The sequence below is a fragment of the Haliotis rubra genome, unplaced genomic scaffold, assembly GCF_003918875.1.
Source record: "Haliotis rubra isolate DU_JTF1 unplaced genomic scaffold, ASM391887v1 Scf533, whole genome shotgun sequence".
Classification (NCBI taxonomy): domain Eukaryota; kingdom Metazoa; phylum Mollusca; class Gastropoda; order Lepetellida; family Haliotidae; genus Haliotis; species Haliotis rubra.
In genome coordinates, this window is record NW_025767228.1 from 190,014 (window position 1) to 203,790 (window position 13,777).

At 39.8% G+C, this 13,777-nt stretch overlaps 1 protein-coding gene across 1 annotated transcript in view; it reads right to left on the reverse strand.

Annotated features, from left to right (window-relative positions):
- LOC124253156 overlaps window positions 1-12,207 on the reverse strand; it is an 89,642-nt gene extending 77,435 nt beyond the window's left edge. The window contains exon 1 of the mRNA XM_046686873.1: window positions 11,933-12,207. Coding sequence (XP_046542829.1) covers window positions 11,933-11,981 — 49 coding nt within the window. The 5' untranslated portion in view covers window positions 11,982-12,207. The remainder of the gene's footprint in view (window positions 1-11,932) is intronic.
- Window positions 12,208-13,777: the final 1,570 nt, after the last annotated feature.

Consider the following 13,777-nt stretch of genomic DNA (forward strand, 5'->3'; position numbering starts at 1 on the left):
TGTCGTTGTGGTAGTAGTGGTATTACTACTAGTAGTAGTTGGTGCAGTTGTGGTAGTAGTAGTAGTAGTAGTTGTTGTTGTTGTAGTTGTGGTACGACTACTATCAGTCGTTGTAGTTGTGGTAGTAGTAGTACTTGTCCTTGTGGTATTAGTACTACTAGTAGTAGTAGGTGTAGTTGTGGTACTAGTAGCAGTAGTAGTAGTAGTAGGTGTTTTTGTGGTACTACTAGTAGTAGTAGTAGTAGTAGTAGGTGTTTTGTGGTACTAGTAGTAGCAGCAGTAGTAGTAGTAGTAGTAGTAGTAGGTGTAGTTGTGGTAGATGTACAAGAAGTGGTAGTAGAAGTATTTTTAGTTTTAGTAGTAGTAGTAGTAGCAGCAGTAGTATCAGTAGTAGTAGAAGTAGTAGTAGTAGTAGTAGTAGTGGTAGTAGTAGTGGTTGTCGTTGTGGTAGTAGTGGTATTACTAGTAGTCGTTGTTGTAGCTGTGGTAGTAGTAGTGGTAGTAGTAGCAGTAGTAGTTGTGGTACTACTACTGGTAGTAGTTGTTGTGGTAGAGGTGCAAGAAGTGGTAGTAGAAGCATTTGTAGTTGCAGTAGTGGCAGCAGCAGTAGTAGTAGTAGCAGTAGCAGCAGTAGTAGTAGTGGCAGTAGTAGTGGTAGTAGCAGCAGTAGTAGTAGTAGTAGCAGTAGTAGTGGTAGTAGCAACAGTAGTAGTGGCAGTAGTAGTAGTAGCAGCAGCAGCAGTAGTAGTAGTAGTAGTAGTAGTAGTAGTAGTGGTACTAATCGCAGTAGTAGAATAAGAAGATGTTGAGGTAGCAGAAGTGACAGTTGAGGTAGATATAGAACTGACATTATCCCAATTGGGGTAGATATAGAACTGACATTATCCCAATTGGGGTAGATATAGAACTGACATTATCCCAATTGAGGTAGATGTAGAACTGACATTATAACAATTGAGGTAGATATGGAACTGACATTATCCCAATTGAGGTAGATATGGAACTGACATGATCCCAATTGAGGTAGATATAGAACTGACATTATCCCAATTGGGGTAGATATAGAACTGACATTATCACAATTGAGGTAGATATGGAACTGACATTATCCCAATTGAGGTAGATATAGAACTGACATTATCCCAATTGAGGTAGATATAGAACTGACATTATCACAATTGAGGTAGATATGGAACTGACATTATCACAATTGAGGTAGATATGGAACTGACATTATCACAATTGAGGTAGATATGGAACTGGCATTATCCCAATTGAGGTAGATATGGAACTGGCATAGATCTGTGTTACGACAAGGGGCTCCTTTCACGAAGCAACCTTTACTAATGTTAACCTTAACTCCCATTCCTTAACATTGCACTAAGGTTACCTTAGTGACTTACGATCACCTTAGTGCTTTGTGAAAGTAGGCCCAGAAAAGTAGTAGTAACATCAGCAGCAAGAGAAGCAATAGCTCTATCGAGGGATTCTAACAGGAATATGCTCTTTCTAAGAACGACTATCAAATGTATACTATTTTACGAAGCACCAATTACCCTCCACACATCCAATCGTCACTGAACATTCAGTCAAACACGTTTGTTATTTCCCAAGGGCGTATATAATGTAAACAATATACAAAAATAATGAAACGTTTAATATTCACAATAATATATTTCTAATACGCTATACAATAATATCGCTACGAACCTTATGGTGAACCAAAGAAAGATAACAAAACTCGTCGACATCAAATACTCATGGGAGGATCTGGTGATTCGGCTCATTAATATTGATGATTCGTTAAATAGATTTCGTGAAAAATGTGCAAATTCTTCAAACTGGGTAATTACTTCGTCGTTACTTGCAAGAGGGGAGAGTTTATGTAAAGGTTCAAACAACGATTGTTAACACCAGTCACTCAAATGTAATCTCGGTTGTTCTGAAGTATTCTGATGTTAATCGTTTCATGGTTATATATAGCTTTCTAAGACAGTTACGTATATACATGACACTCAAGTACTTCACCGTAGGGGCCATGGGTAGCCATGTGGTTAAAGAGTCCACTGTGACTTCCTAAATAGGAGTCTCATAGCTGTTAGTCTTGATCACGTACTTTGTGTACCACTCTGAAGGGCCTATTTTATTCACGTTATGCACATCTGTCCTTGGAAATCTAATCTCTGTCATGAATGTGGGCCATCACAGTTATGCTGATGATACTCAGTTGTTGAAAACATTCTTTCCAAAGGATTCTCAGTCTGCAGTTGATCAGATTAAGATTTTGCACAAACAAGATTCAGTGTTGGATGGATGTTAACATGCTGAAACTCAACACTGATAAAACAGAAGCCATGTTAGTAGGGACTTGTAAGAACAGGAAGACAGCAAATATATCAACAATATGTGTTGGAGATTCTCACGTCCAGGTATCAGACTGTGTCAGGAACCTGGGCTTCCTTCTCGACAGTGATCTCTCAATGGAGCATCATGTTAGCATGATCTGCAAAGCATGCCATTTTCATTTGAGAAATATTGGCAGTATCAGACATCTCCTGACCACTAACGCCGCTCACATGTTGGTCAGAAGCCTAGTCCTATCAACACTGGACTACTGTAATAGTCTGCTGGTTAACATCTCACAGGAACAGTTCTCCAGACTACAGAGGATACGGAACATGGCGGCAAGGATTGGGTCCAGGACAAACAAGTCCGCGCACATAACACCTGTGCTCATCAATTTACATTGGCTCCCTGTACAGGCACGTGTGAAGTTCAAGCTATTGGTTTGGCATACCAATGTTACCACGGATTAGCCCCATCATATCTTGTCGAACTCACACAAGTGTATAAACGGTTCAGGGTCCTTCGTTCTGCAGACCAGCACCTCTTTCACTTTCCAAAGACTAACTTGAAACGATTTGGCCGAAGATCTTTCAATTATAATGCTGCAGTTTTATGGAACAAACTCTCAACAGAACTCATAACTCTCGCTTTTCAAGTCTCAGCTAAAAACATATCTCTTCCGACAGTCATACCTGGACTAAAATCTACTGCCTTGTGTTTATGTCCCATTGACAGAGTTAATATTGTAGTATATTTGTAGCGCTATGAGCATACACATAGTGTATGGAGTTGGCGCCATATAAATGAACTCATTACTCTGATGTGGTGGCTGAGTGTGTTAGATCGTTGACTTTGTGTGCTGGTTCCTGACTCTGAAAGGTATGGTGTGAATCCCGTACATGACTCAAACCAAAAATTTACTAAATTCTGTACTTTATCGACAAGGTGTATCGACAAGGTGTGTAGCCTTTCATTTAAATGACATTGTGTGTAATCAAAGCTTAGCTCAGTATATCATCTGGAGATTTCTCTTCACATCCAATACCTGATTTATTACCTAATTACCTTTAGTAGCTTCTGGTGGGTTTCGGGGCGGTTGGGTAACCTAGTGGTTAAAGCGTTGGCTCGTAACGCCGAAGACCCGGGTTCGATTCCCTACGTGGGTACAAGGTGTGAAACCCATTTCTGGTGTCCCCCGCCGTGATATTGCTAGAATATTGCTAAAAGCGACGTAAAATCTAAACTCACTCACTCACTCTGGCGGTTTTCATGTTTGTTTGTTTGTTTAATTTGCAATCAGAAATATTCTAGTTAAATTATGAGGCTATGATTGTAGGTAATTTATCAGACAATATCAAGACCTGAAATACGAGGACATGTCTCAACCAGGTGAACAGTTGTTTAACTCAGATCAAACTATGTTTGATAAAATTCCATCTCGACGAAAATATTTTACGATAATGCACTTTCCCCTTGAAAAGATAACAATAGCATAAGCTGATTAACATTCCAAGCAACACATTTTATAGCATAATTATAATGCACAAAAATATCATTATGACACTCGAGCTGGAATATTTGAATCACTATTTTCGTCGAGCATCAGAGGAAATCAAATTTATAACTAAACGAAGCTCAGTGACATGAACGACGCTGACAGTTGTGAAGCATTAATGCAGGGTTTATGCAGGCATATTGCAAATAAAAACCCGAGCAGCAAATCTTGATCATTTTGCATCGGGACCGGAGGGATGTGCAGCTACCACTGAACCCGGGGATGTCCCAAGTTTGATTCAAACACTGGAACATTGTGACATTAAGAGTGTAGCATTATGTCCTAATTCTGTTTAAATTCATTACCGATACAGCTTTTCGCATTTTTAATATAACCAGATAAAATTATATGACGCTAATGCAAATACTAAAGGTTGGACTCTCCCCGGGGAGCTGAGAATACGAATGAGATGACTTGGTTCAAAAAGTCTAGCTCTTTGAACACAGAAACTGTGGCGGCTTACAGCTGACCCGGGAAGATCCGGGTTAGAATTGGTCTTCAGTGACCCATGCTTGTCTTAAGAGGCGACTAACGGGATCGGGTGGTCAGGCACATGTCATCGTATTCCCATTGCGTAGATCCAGATGTCCAGATACCGCCTCACCCACTGTACCTTTGGTGTACATAAACTATATTGTTTGATGTATGTTTGTCCACAATATAGAGACATCTTACAATTTTGTGTACAGATCAATTCTCGAGTAAAAAATATTGCGAACTCTGTGAAAGACACTGTAATGACTATGACTGCCATATAATTCTACATTGTGAACATTATATGTACAACAGGAATCAGTTCCTTTTCCAAACTTTAGATCTTTTTCATGTCAATGTGTGTACAAATAAAATTACTGCCAGAAGTTGAAATGCTGTCTCTCTTTTATGGAGGTGAAATACCGGTTACTGAGCACATAGATGACATGTCATGGAGATGTATGATTGTATTTTGTAAATATCTGTATTCCATGGTATCTTCACTCAAGTGTGTATTTTATATCCTCCATTGCCTTTGCTCTGTACATGTGTGTACCCGCCTTGTGAATATGCTGTTGTGAAGGTATCTTCACTCAAGTGTGTATTTTATATCCTCCATTGCCTTTGCTCTGTACATGTGTGTACCCGCCTTGTGAATATGCTGTTGTGAATATTTAATGTATATATGTAAATGATCTACGGATTGAAATCAGGAGGAAATATAGATATTCATTCATTCATTTATTCATTCACGCTCATGTTGTTGATCAGCAATCTAGATTGCCTGAATATTACCGAGTGCGGCGTTAAGTAGCAAACTAACTAAGCTTACAATGGGGTGGGGTGAGTAGGTGGGTCGTGGAGGGAGGAGAGGGGGGGGGGTGGGTTGCTATAGTTTCCAACTATATACAATTCTCGGTCGAAAAAAGGGTATTATGCTTTAATCCCGATGCGAGATCTCTTTCCACAAAACAAACTTTGCGCTAATGCAATTGTAGCACCCATACTTTGACTCAATATTTGGGGCATTTGGGTAGCCTAGTGGTTAAAGCGTTCGCTCGTCACGCTCAAGACCTGGGTTCGATTCCCCACATGGGTACAATGTGTGACTCATTATTACGATTAGACAGTCATACCGCTGAGATAACTTTGTGGGAGTAAGTGTGGTTTAAGCCACATTCCACCAATATCACGTTCACAGAAACTCGGATTTTCTTTGACGAGCGAATGTTTTAGCCACGAGGTTACCTTTCAACTTTCAACCGGAATCACAAGAAACGTTGCCCGTATGGAGGAAGGAAAAGGTCTCATGTATTTCTAGAAAATGAATTTAAAATGGAACAACTCCAAAGATATGTATGTAATCATATATATACATCACCATCTAAATATAAACCGCATAAATATGCCACATGAACTTTCCGTAGAAATGAGTACTATCCAAATAGACTTTCTTCGTACGTTCCATATTCAGCATTAATATCCCCCTCAGATACATTCTACTGATTCCGAGCCGACCAGTCCTTGCTGTACCCATTAATGCCGAGCGCCAGGCAGGGAACAACAAGTACCATATTTTAACGTCTTTTTGTATGACGTGGCCGGGGATAGAGATACGTGAGATACGGTAATTAATTTATCCAATATACATCCAGACATACAGTGTACGCTCCACAGTGGATATACAAATAGAGCGACCTGAGTATATTCCTCGTCGATGCTCCAGATCATATTGCTTGAGACACTTTGCTTTTAATGACCCCTCGACATAGCGCCTCAAGGCCAGTCCACGATGTATCGGCACCGCTGTAGCAATACGCAGCAAAATGCGTCAGAGTCTTTGTTTAACCAATAATTATAAATAAATAACAACAGCGCCCAGATCAGCTGTACGTGAAACTCGAAAGGATGGTGAAACTATTTTGATATATCAAATATCACATTACGTTTCTTTGGATTTTGTATTCGGCTTCATTTCATTGCAGAAACTATCCGCAATTTAAATGTAAACCCTGCAATGTATGTTTAATGAATGTTATCTGTTACAGTGGAACCGCTGCGAAGAGTGTCATTTATTGTGTGCCGGAAAACATTAATAATTATGTGTCTCTGTCGTAGAATAGAAATGGTTCATTATAGTTACTAAAAGACCAGCTGTTTTCTGCTCATTCAAAAGGGAGTGTTATGTTCGATTTTAAATTCTTTGGAGAAATGTTCTGTGGCGCTTATCTATGTGAGTGAGTGAGTGAGTGAGTGAGTGGGTCTGAAAGCGAAGTTCTGCCGTATGCATTAACTAGAAAAAAAGAATGTGTTTGGTGCCGACACACCTGAAAACGTAATTAGTGAGATTATGGATTCAAACCCGAAACTGGAACGTTATGGAAATCTACACAGCTAATTGCCATGCCTTGGTTGACTTGTTAAAACGACTAAACACATAGAGTGTTGAACAACTTGATCGGTAGTTCTTATATTGAAGATCTGGGTATAGTTACTCCATGTTTATCGTAAGAGACGATTACCACGATGAGGTGGTAAGGCGTGTCGACGTGATTACTAAATGCTATCGTATACCAGTTGCATAGATGGCCATGGTGTCACTCACAGACTTGTCTGGTCCTGACTCGATAGATAGATAGATAGATAGATAGATAGATAGATAGATAGATAGATAGATAGATAGATAGATAGATAGATAGATAGATAGATAGATAGATAGATAGATAGATAGATAGATAGATAGATAGATAGATAGATCGATAGATCGATAGATAGATAGATGAGGTGGTCAGACGTGTCGACATGATTACTAAATGTTATCGTATACCAGTTGCATAGATGGTAATGATGTCAGTCCCAGGCTTGTCTGGTCCTGACTCGTTAGATAGATAGATAGATAAATGGATGGATAGATAGATATATGGATAAGTAGGTGGACAGACAGACAGACGGACGGACGGACGGACGGACGGACGGACGGACGGACGGACGGACGGACGGATGGATGGATGGATTGATGGATGGATAGATAGATAGATAAATAAATAGGTGGATGGATTAATAGATAGACAGATAGTGTTCGGGGAGGCTCAGTTACACGAGGAAGGTGCTGGGAAATCTGGAAACATAATAAAGTGCGATCCACTGGGATTCCGATGAGTTAATTTATTGCTGATGAGATTTCAGAGAGTGTCTAGGTCTCAGGTGTTGGTCAAGCAATTCGTGAATGTTTCGGAGAGGTTTGTAATATATACGAGAGGACATTTCCCCTTATGAACACTTATTGCATACATACTCATGGAAACGAATACGGGAACAAGTGAAAGTACAAGTGTCCCTTTATTCTTTTCCAGATTTCTTCACAAGGTACGTTTTGCACTGTTGGGGAAAATCTGGAAATCAATAAAGGAACACTTGTACTGTCATGTGTTCCCTTATTGGTTTCCATGAGTATATAGTAATGATGACACCGGTGTGACTATGGAATGACGTCAGCGTAAGCGATATATAAATATAAACTTTGTTTAGTCTCAAAATGAGAAAAATATTTATCAATGATCTTGTAGTATTTAAAGAATAACACTATAAACGTAAGAAAGAATATCGTTTGACGTACATTTAGTTCTACTGTTTATGAATGATATGGTTCATGGTGCTGTTTCAATGCACGAGCTACTTACAGGAGATATACCTGTTTGCGATATACATACGTGTGTAGTTTTGTAGTTTGGGGAGTGGGTTTGGGGTGTTGAATTATATAACTGACATATTTTCTTCCCAATACGACATCATGTGTAATCGTTAACACTTCCCTTCATCAACAGCGTTAAGCTGGAACCGTTGAGGGTAGAATACGTAAAAGTGAGTAAAAGGGAGTAAAAGGGAGTAAAAGGGAAGTTTATATCAGTGTCATCAATGCTAACACTTTCCACAGACTGCATCTGAAAATTATGGTGCATTGGTTTGAGACATCAGTGTCAGATGCCATTCCCTACCTTGAAATATGCCATATGTTTCGTGGTTTTGATGCTGAACAATTGACTTGCCTTTGCATGCTTTTGGGACGGGTGACACCGGTCGGTTATGCACGCTCCTTTTCGCAAGTATTATCACTATTTGATAGTGATTCATAAACACATGTTCATGATAAAGCCTGGAAACTACGACTGATTGCCACTCTTCTGTAAACCGAGATTTCTCATCAGTGAGTGAGTGAGTTTAGTTTTACGCCGGTTTTAACAATATTCCAGCAATATCACGGCGGGGGGCACCAGAAATGGGTTTCACACATTGTACCCATGTGGGGAATCGAACCCGGGTCTTCGGAGTGACGAGCGAACGCTTTAACCACTAGGCCACCCACCGCCCCATATTTATCATGAATATTGAAAGGGTTCAATTATATTTATACAGTAAACTATGGTTATAACTCACTCACTCACTCATTTTAGTTCGATATAACCATAGTTCGTTATATGCATGTCGGGTAAGATATAGTGGCCAAGACGAGCTTGGCATTTCCGATAAATTGAAAATGTGAGACATCTATATTTTAACATCGATATTTCGGATTAACAATTAATGACCAAGATATTTTTATGGATTAAACTTCTTTTTAATTTCTCTCACGACGTTTCGAGACCATTCCAGGTCCCTTCATCAGGTGAACTGGCAGTTAGGACTATGACGTCATAAAAGAGTTGTGACGTCACAATGCAAGTGACATCACAGTACACTAGGGAGAGTACTGTATAAGTGAGTTTGAAGAGTTTGAAGAGTTTTAATTACATAATGATGAACATTCATGCTAAATTAAAAAGAAGTTTAATCCATAAAAATATCTTGGACATCAATGTACAACTTCTAAATGCCACTGAAAGACAACAATTAATGAATTAAAAGGTAATGATGCGCTTTAAACGACTACGCTTATAACGAACTGACGGATATAACGAACTTTTTAACTATGAGAAATCCATGCAATGCCCATTGTCCGATTGTAGCTATTAATACTTAATAGTACCTTCTATCGTTCATATCCCTGCATATTAATTCATAGCATGTGTATCTAGCATGTTACGCAAGCTTGGGTGACTTTAGGTTTGCTTTTAGCAATATTCCAGCAATATCATGGCGGGGGACACCAGAAATGGGCTTCAAAAATTGTACCCATGTGGTAAATGGAACCCGGGTCTTCAGCGTGACGAGCGAACGCTTTAACCACTTGGCCCCCCCACCGCATCTTGTGAGTAAGCGAAAGATGTATTACACATACAAGGTAAAAGTGTGCCGTATTTTTGGTAGATTAATGTAATGGCAAATGTGAAAGATGTTAACAAAATCATTTTATTGTTACAACTTGAAGATGTTAGCCGCTATAACGACTAAATGCATGCTTGTAGATGTGTTTAACACACGGGTGAGTGAGTGAGTTTAGCTTTACGCCGCTTTTGGCAATATTCCAGCACTATCACGGCGGGGGACACCAGAAATGGGTTTCACACATTGAAATACATGAAAATATATCGTCATTAAATTGATAAGTTCATATTTTGTACAGTCCGCTCACTTAACCCACACGTTGTTGCTTACAGCATTTACGTATCGGGTAGCAATGGTACTTGAGAAATAATTATGTTTGTACATTATTTAAAACGGTAAAACATTACTGGTGTAGTAGCATATATGAGTGAGTTTAGTTTTACGCCGCACCAAGCAATATTCCAGCTATATGGCGGTGGTCTGTAAATAATCGAGTCTGGACCAGACAATCCAGTGATCGATCCACGCAATTGGGAACCGATGACATGTGTCAACCAAGTCAGCGAGCCTGACCACCCGATCCCGTTAGTTGCCTCTTACGACAAGCATGGGTTTTTGAAGATCAATTTTAACCCGGATCTTCACGGATCGGTACAATATGTGAAACTATTTCACCGCTACAACATGAAGTTGAAAATCCGGGCACTCTTTTCAGTGAACACAAATGTATTCACATGTATATCAACCATGTAACGACTAGCAATGATAAGTGAGACGAAAGCATGTTTCTCGATTCTTTACGACGAGAAGATGTGACAAGGGTGGCAATGACTATGAACAGGATACACACGCGCGCGCGCGCACGCACGCACGCACGCACACGCACACACACACACACACACACACACACACACACACACACACCATTGCCCTGCTAATTAACATGGTCTGGTGATCCTCTTACTCCTTAAATAAACAACTTGCCCGACTGGCAAAAGAGGAACACCCCGATTCGCCGTTATATCTTAAGTTGATAATATGTACAATCTGACTGGTTAAAGCAACGCTGTTAGCGATGATTGTGTAACTGGTACGAATAGTAAGTGAGAAGAAATAGTGATTGTAAATCCTTTACACGGGAAAAACGTGACAGGAGCGGTAAATATATGAAAATAATTCACCGTTATAATTTGCACTTGATGATCCGAGCACTCTTTTCAGTTAGCACAAATGTTTTGACTTGTATTTCATTTATGTAACGGCTAACGATGTTACGTGAGAAGAAATAATGTCTGTGCATTCCCTACAACGGTGAGATGTGGCGGAGATGAACAATCTATGAAACTCTTTCACCGTTACAACTTAAAGTTGATAATCCGAGAATTCTTCGTATTTTGCACAAATCTTGTTAATTGTATATAATTTATTCAACGGCTAGCAAAAGAAACCATGCTTGTAATTCTCTACAAAGCCAAAACGCGACAGGGGTGGACAAGATATGAAACTATTTCACCGCTACAACTTAAAGTTGATAATCCGAGAATTCTTCGTACTTTGCACAAATCTTGTTAATTGTATATAATTTATTCAACGGCTAGCAAAAGAAACCATGCTTGTAATTCTCTACAAAGCCAAAACGCGACAGGGGTGGACAATATATGAAACTGTTTCACCGTTACAACGTGAAGAAGATAATCCGTGCACACTTCTAAGTGAACACAAATGGTGTTACTTGGATATCATTTAAGTAACGGCTAGCATAATACGTGAGAACAAATTGTGTTTGTATATTCTTTACACAGGACAAAAACTATTTAACTGTTACAACTTGCAGCTGATACCTCGAAAACTCTTCTCACAGATTGCAGTGATATGTGAGAAGAAATATTTGTGTATTCTTTAGAACGGTGAGATGTCAAAGATGTGGAAAATATATGAAACTATTTCACCGTTACAACTTGCAGTTGGCAATAAATGATAAATGACATAAATGATACCCCGAAAATCCCTCTCAGGTAACCCAGTGCTGTTATAGATAATGTAACGGGTATATTATTTTAGTAACGGCTAGCAATGATACGTGAGAAGGTAAACAAACTGTGACAGGTGTGGACGATATATGAAACTATTTCACCTTTGAAATTGATAGTCCGTAAAATCTTCTCAGTTAACCTAAAGCTATCACAGATAATGCATTAATGTGACAATGGTAAGTGAGGAACACTGAATAATTAAATGAAATAATTTTATACATCTACAGTATATGACAGGTGTGGCAAACGAAGAGCATCCTACCTTGAATGGACGCTACAATGACGAGAAGCACTAGCGACAAGTTAGTCATGTTGATGTTGGTCCCCGTGGTGATCTGCTATGTTCAGAGTATTCCCACCCCTCACTAGTTGTGCCTTCTCCTTCCCAGTTGTCAGTGGACGAGCGTATAGAACGAGCGCTTTATATGGCACTGCCACACATCAATAATGCACGCAATTCAATAATACCACGCCAGCCGCTGGAGTCGAGGAAACTCGCCAGGGAGACCTTTGCTGTAAGGGTCAGCTCACTAAACAATCCGGGTGCCGTATTTTGACGTTGACGATGCCACCCCCGACATTTCTATTCAATAGAAAGACTGGCTCCGCCCATTGGGTCACATGATCTGCACTGATTTGAGCTGGAGGCTTCGAGGTGGGTCTTCCCACGTTGTACAGAACATTGTCTAAATCGGGAGGAAGTACGTTTAGGTTTCAGGTTGAACATGGAAACGAGTTCTAATAGTAGTGACGTTTTCCTTACACGAGTGTGATAAGGTGGGCCATTACGCAACAATATATAGTCCTTTGTCACGTCTTATGGCATTTATGATAGTTCCTGTCATTAATCATCGGTGGGAAACCTCTACCACCCGAATGATGCAATGGTACACGAAACGTTAAGGCACTATATTAGTCTCACAGGAACACTGTTCCACTGCTTCTGTTCAAATCTGGTTGATTTTTATCATACAACAACACCTCACAGCAATAATCCAGAAAAAAATATGTGTCCATCAATGAGCATCTGTTTAATTATTTAACGAAGAAGGAGATCCAGATAATCACGGATTAGTATTCCCGATCACACCGCACGTTTCCGGATTAGCAAAGTCATGGTCATAATACGCAGTTTCCTCAGGACGTCGGGCTCCGATTATACAGGGTCCGGATTAGCTAGGTTTGCATTGTATTTTCACGTCGTTGCTTGTAGATATTTCTTACATCTATGTAAGAAACTACTATTAACTATGATTGACTATTAATTAAGACACTCATACCTACATGCCTTTGACGAGGTTGGAATGCCTCTAGTCACTACAGAGATCTTACCAATACCGACTTAACTTCGTTCATAATAAGCAGTTATTTTTTCACATCGATGAGTTTTACGATGTCCATGGGCGATTCATATCTAAAAAGTGTCATTTCAACGTGACTGTCGTTGCTGGTAGAGGAATACACGTTCCGAGCGCTCATTTGACTGAAATAATCAATGAATATAAATGTGTATATTTCAGGGCTAGGTTTACGCGCAAAATCATATAACCCAGTATAAGTGTTTTAAAGGCTTATACCATTATATTATATAATTTAGGTCCAAAAAACTCAATTAATATTGACAATTTACACACAAAAAATCGTATGTACACTCCAGGGACAAAGGAGCGGTGGGGTAGCCTAATGGTTAAAGCGTCGCCTCGTCACACTAACGACCCGGGTTCGAATCCCCACATGGGCACAATGTGTGAAGGCCTTTTATGTCCCCAGCCGTGATATTGCTGGAATATTGCTAAAAGCGGCATAAAACCCAACTCACCCACTCCCAGGGACAAAACATGTTATATACTGTTTCATAAAGCACATATGATACATGTGGTCACACCTGTTCTCCCAGCAGAAAATGGATACCCGGTGGGATAAGTCATGTGACTATTAACCTTCTAGCGCCTCACAGGCAGCTTGGGTTATCCGGGGTAATAATGAACTGTCTGTTTGTATGCGCTTCGAGCATGGACTTGGTGTATGGAATTTAGCGCTATAGACTGACTGACTGAGTATGGTTTTACGCCGCTTTTAGCAGTCTTCCAGCAATATCAAGACGGGG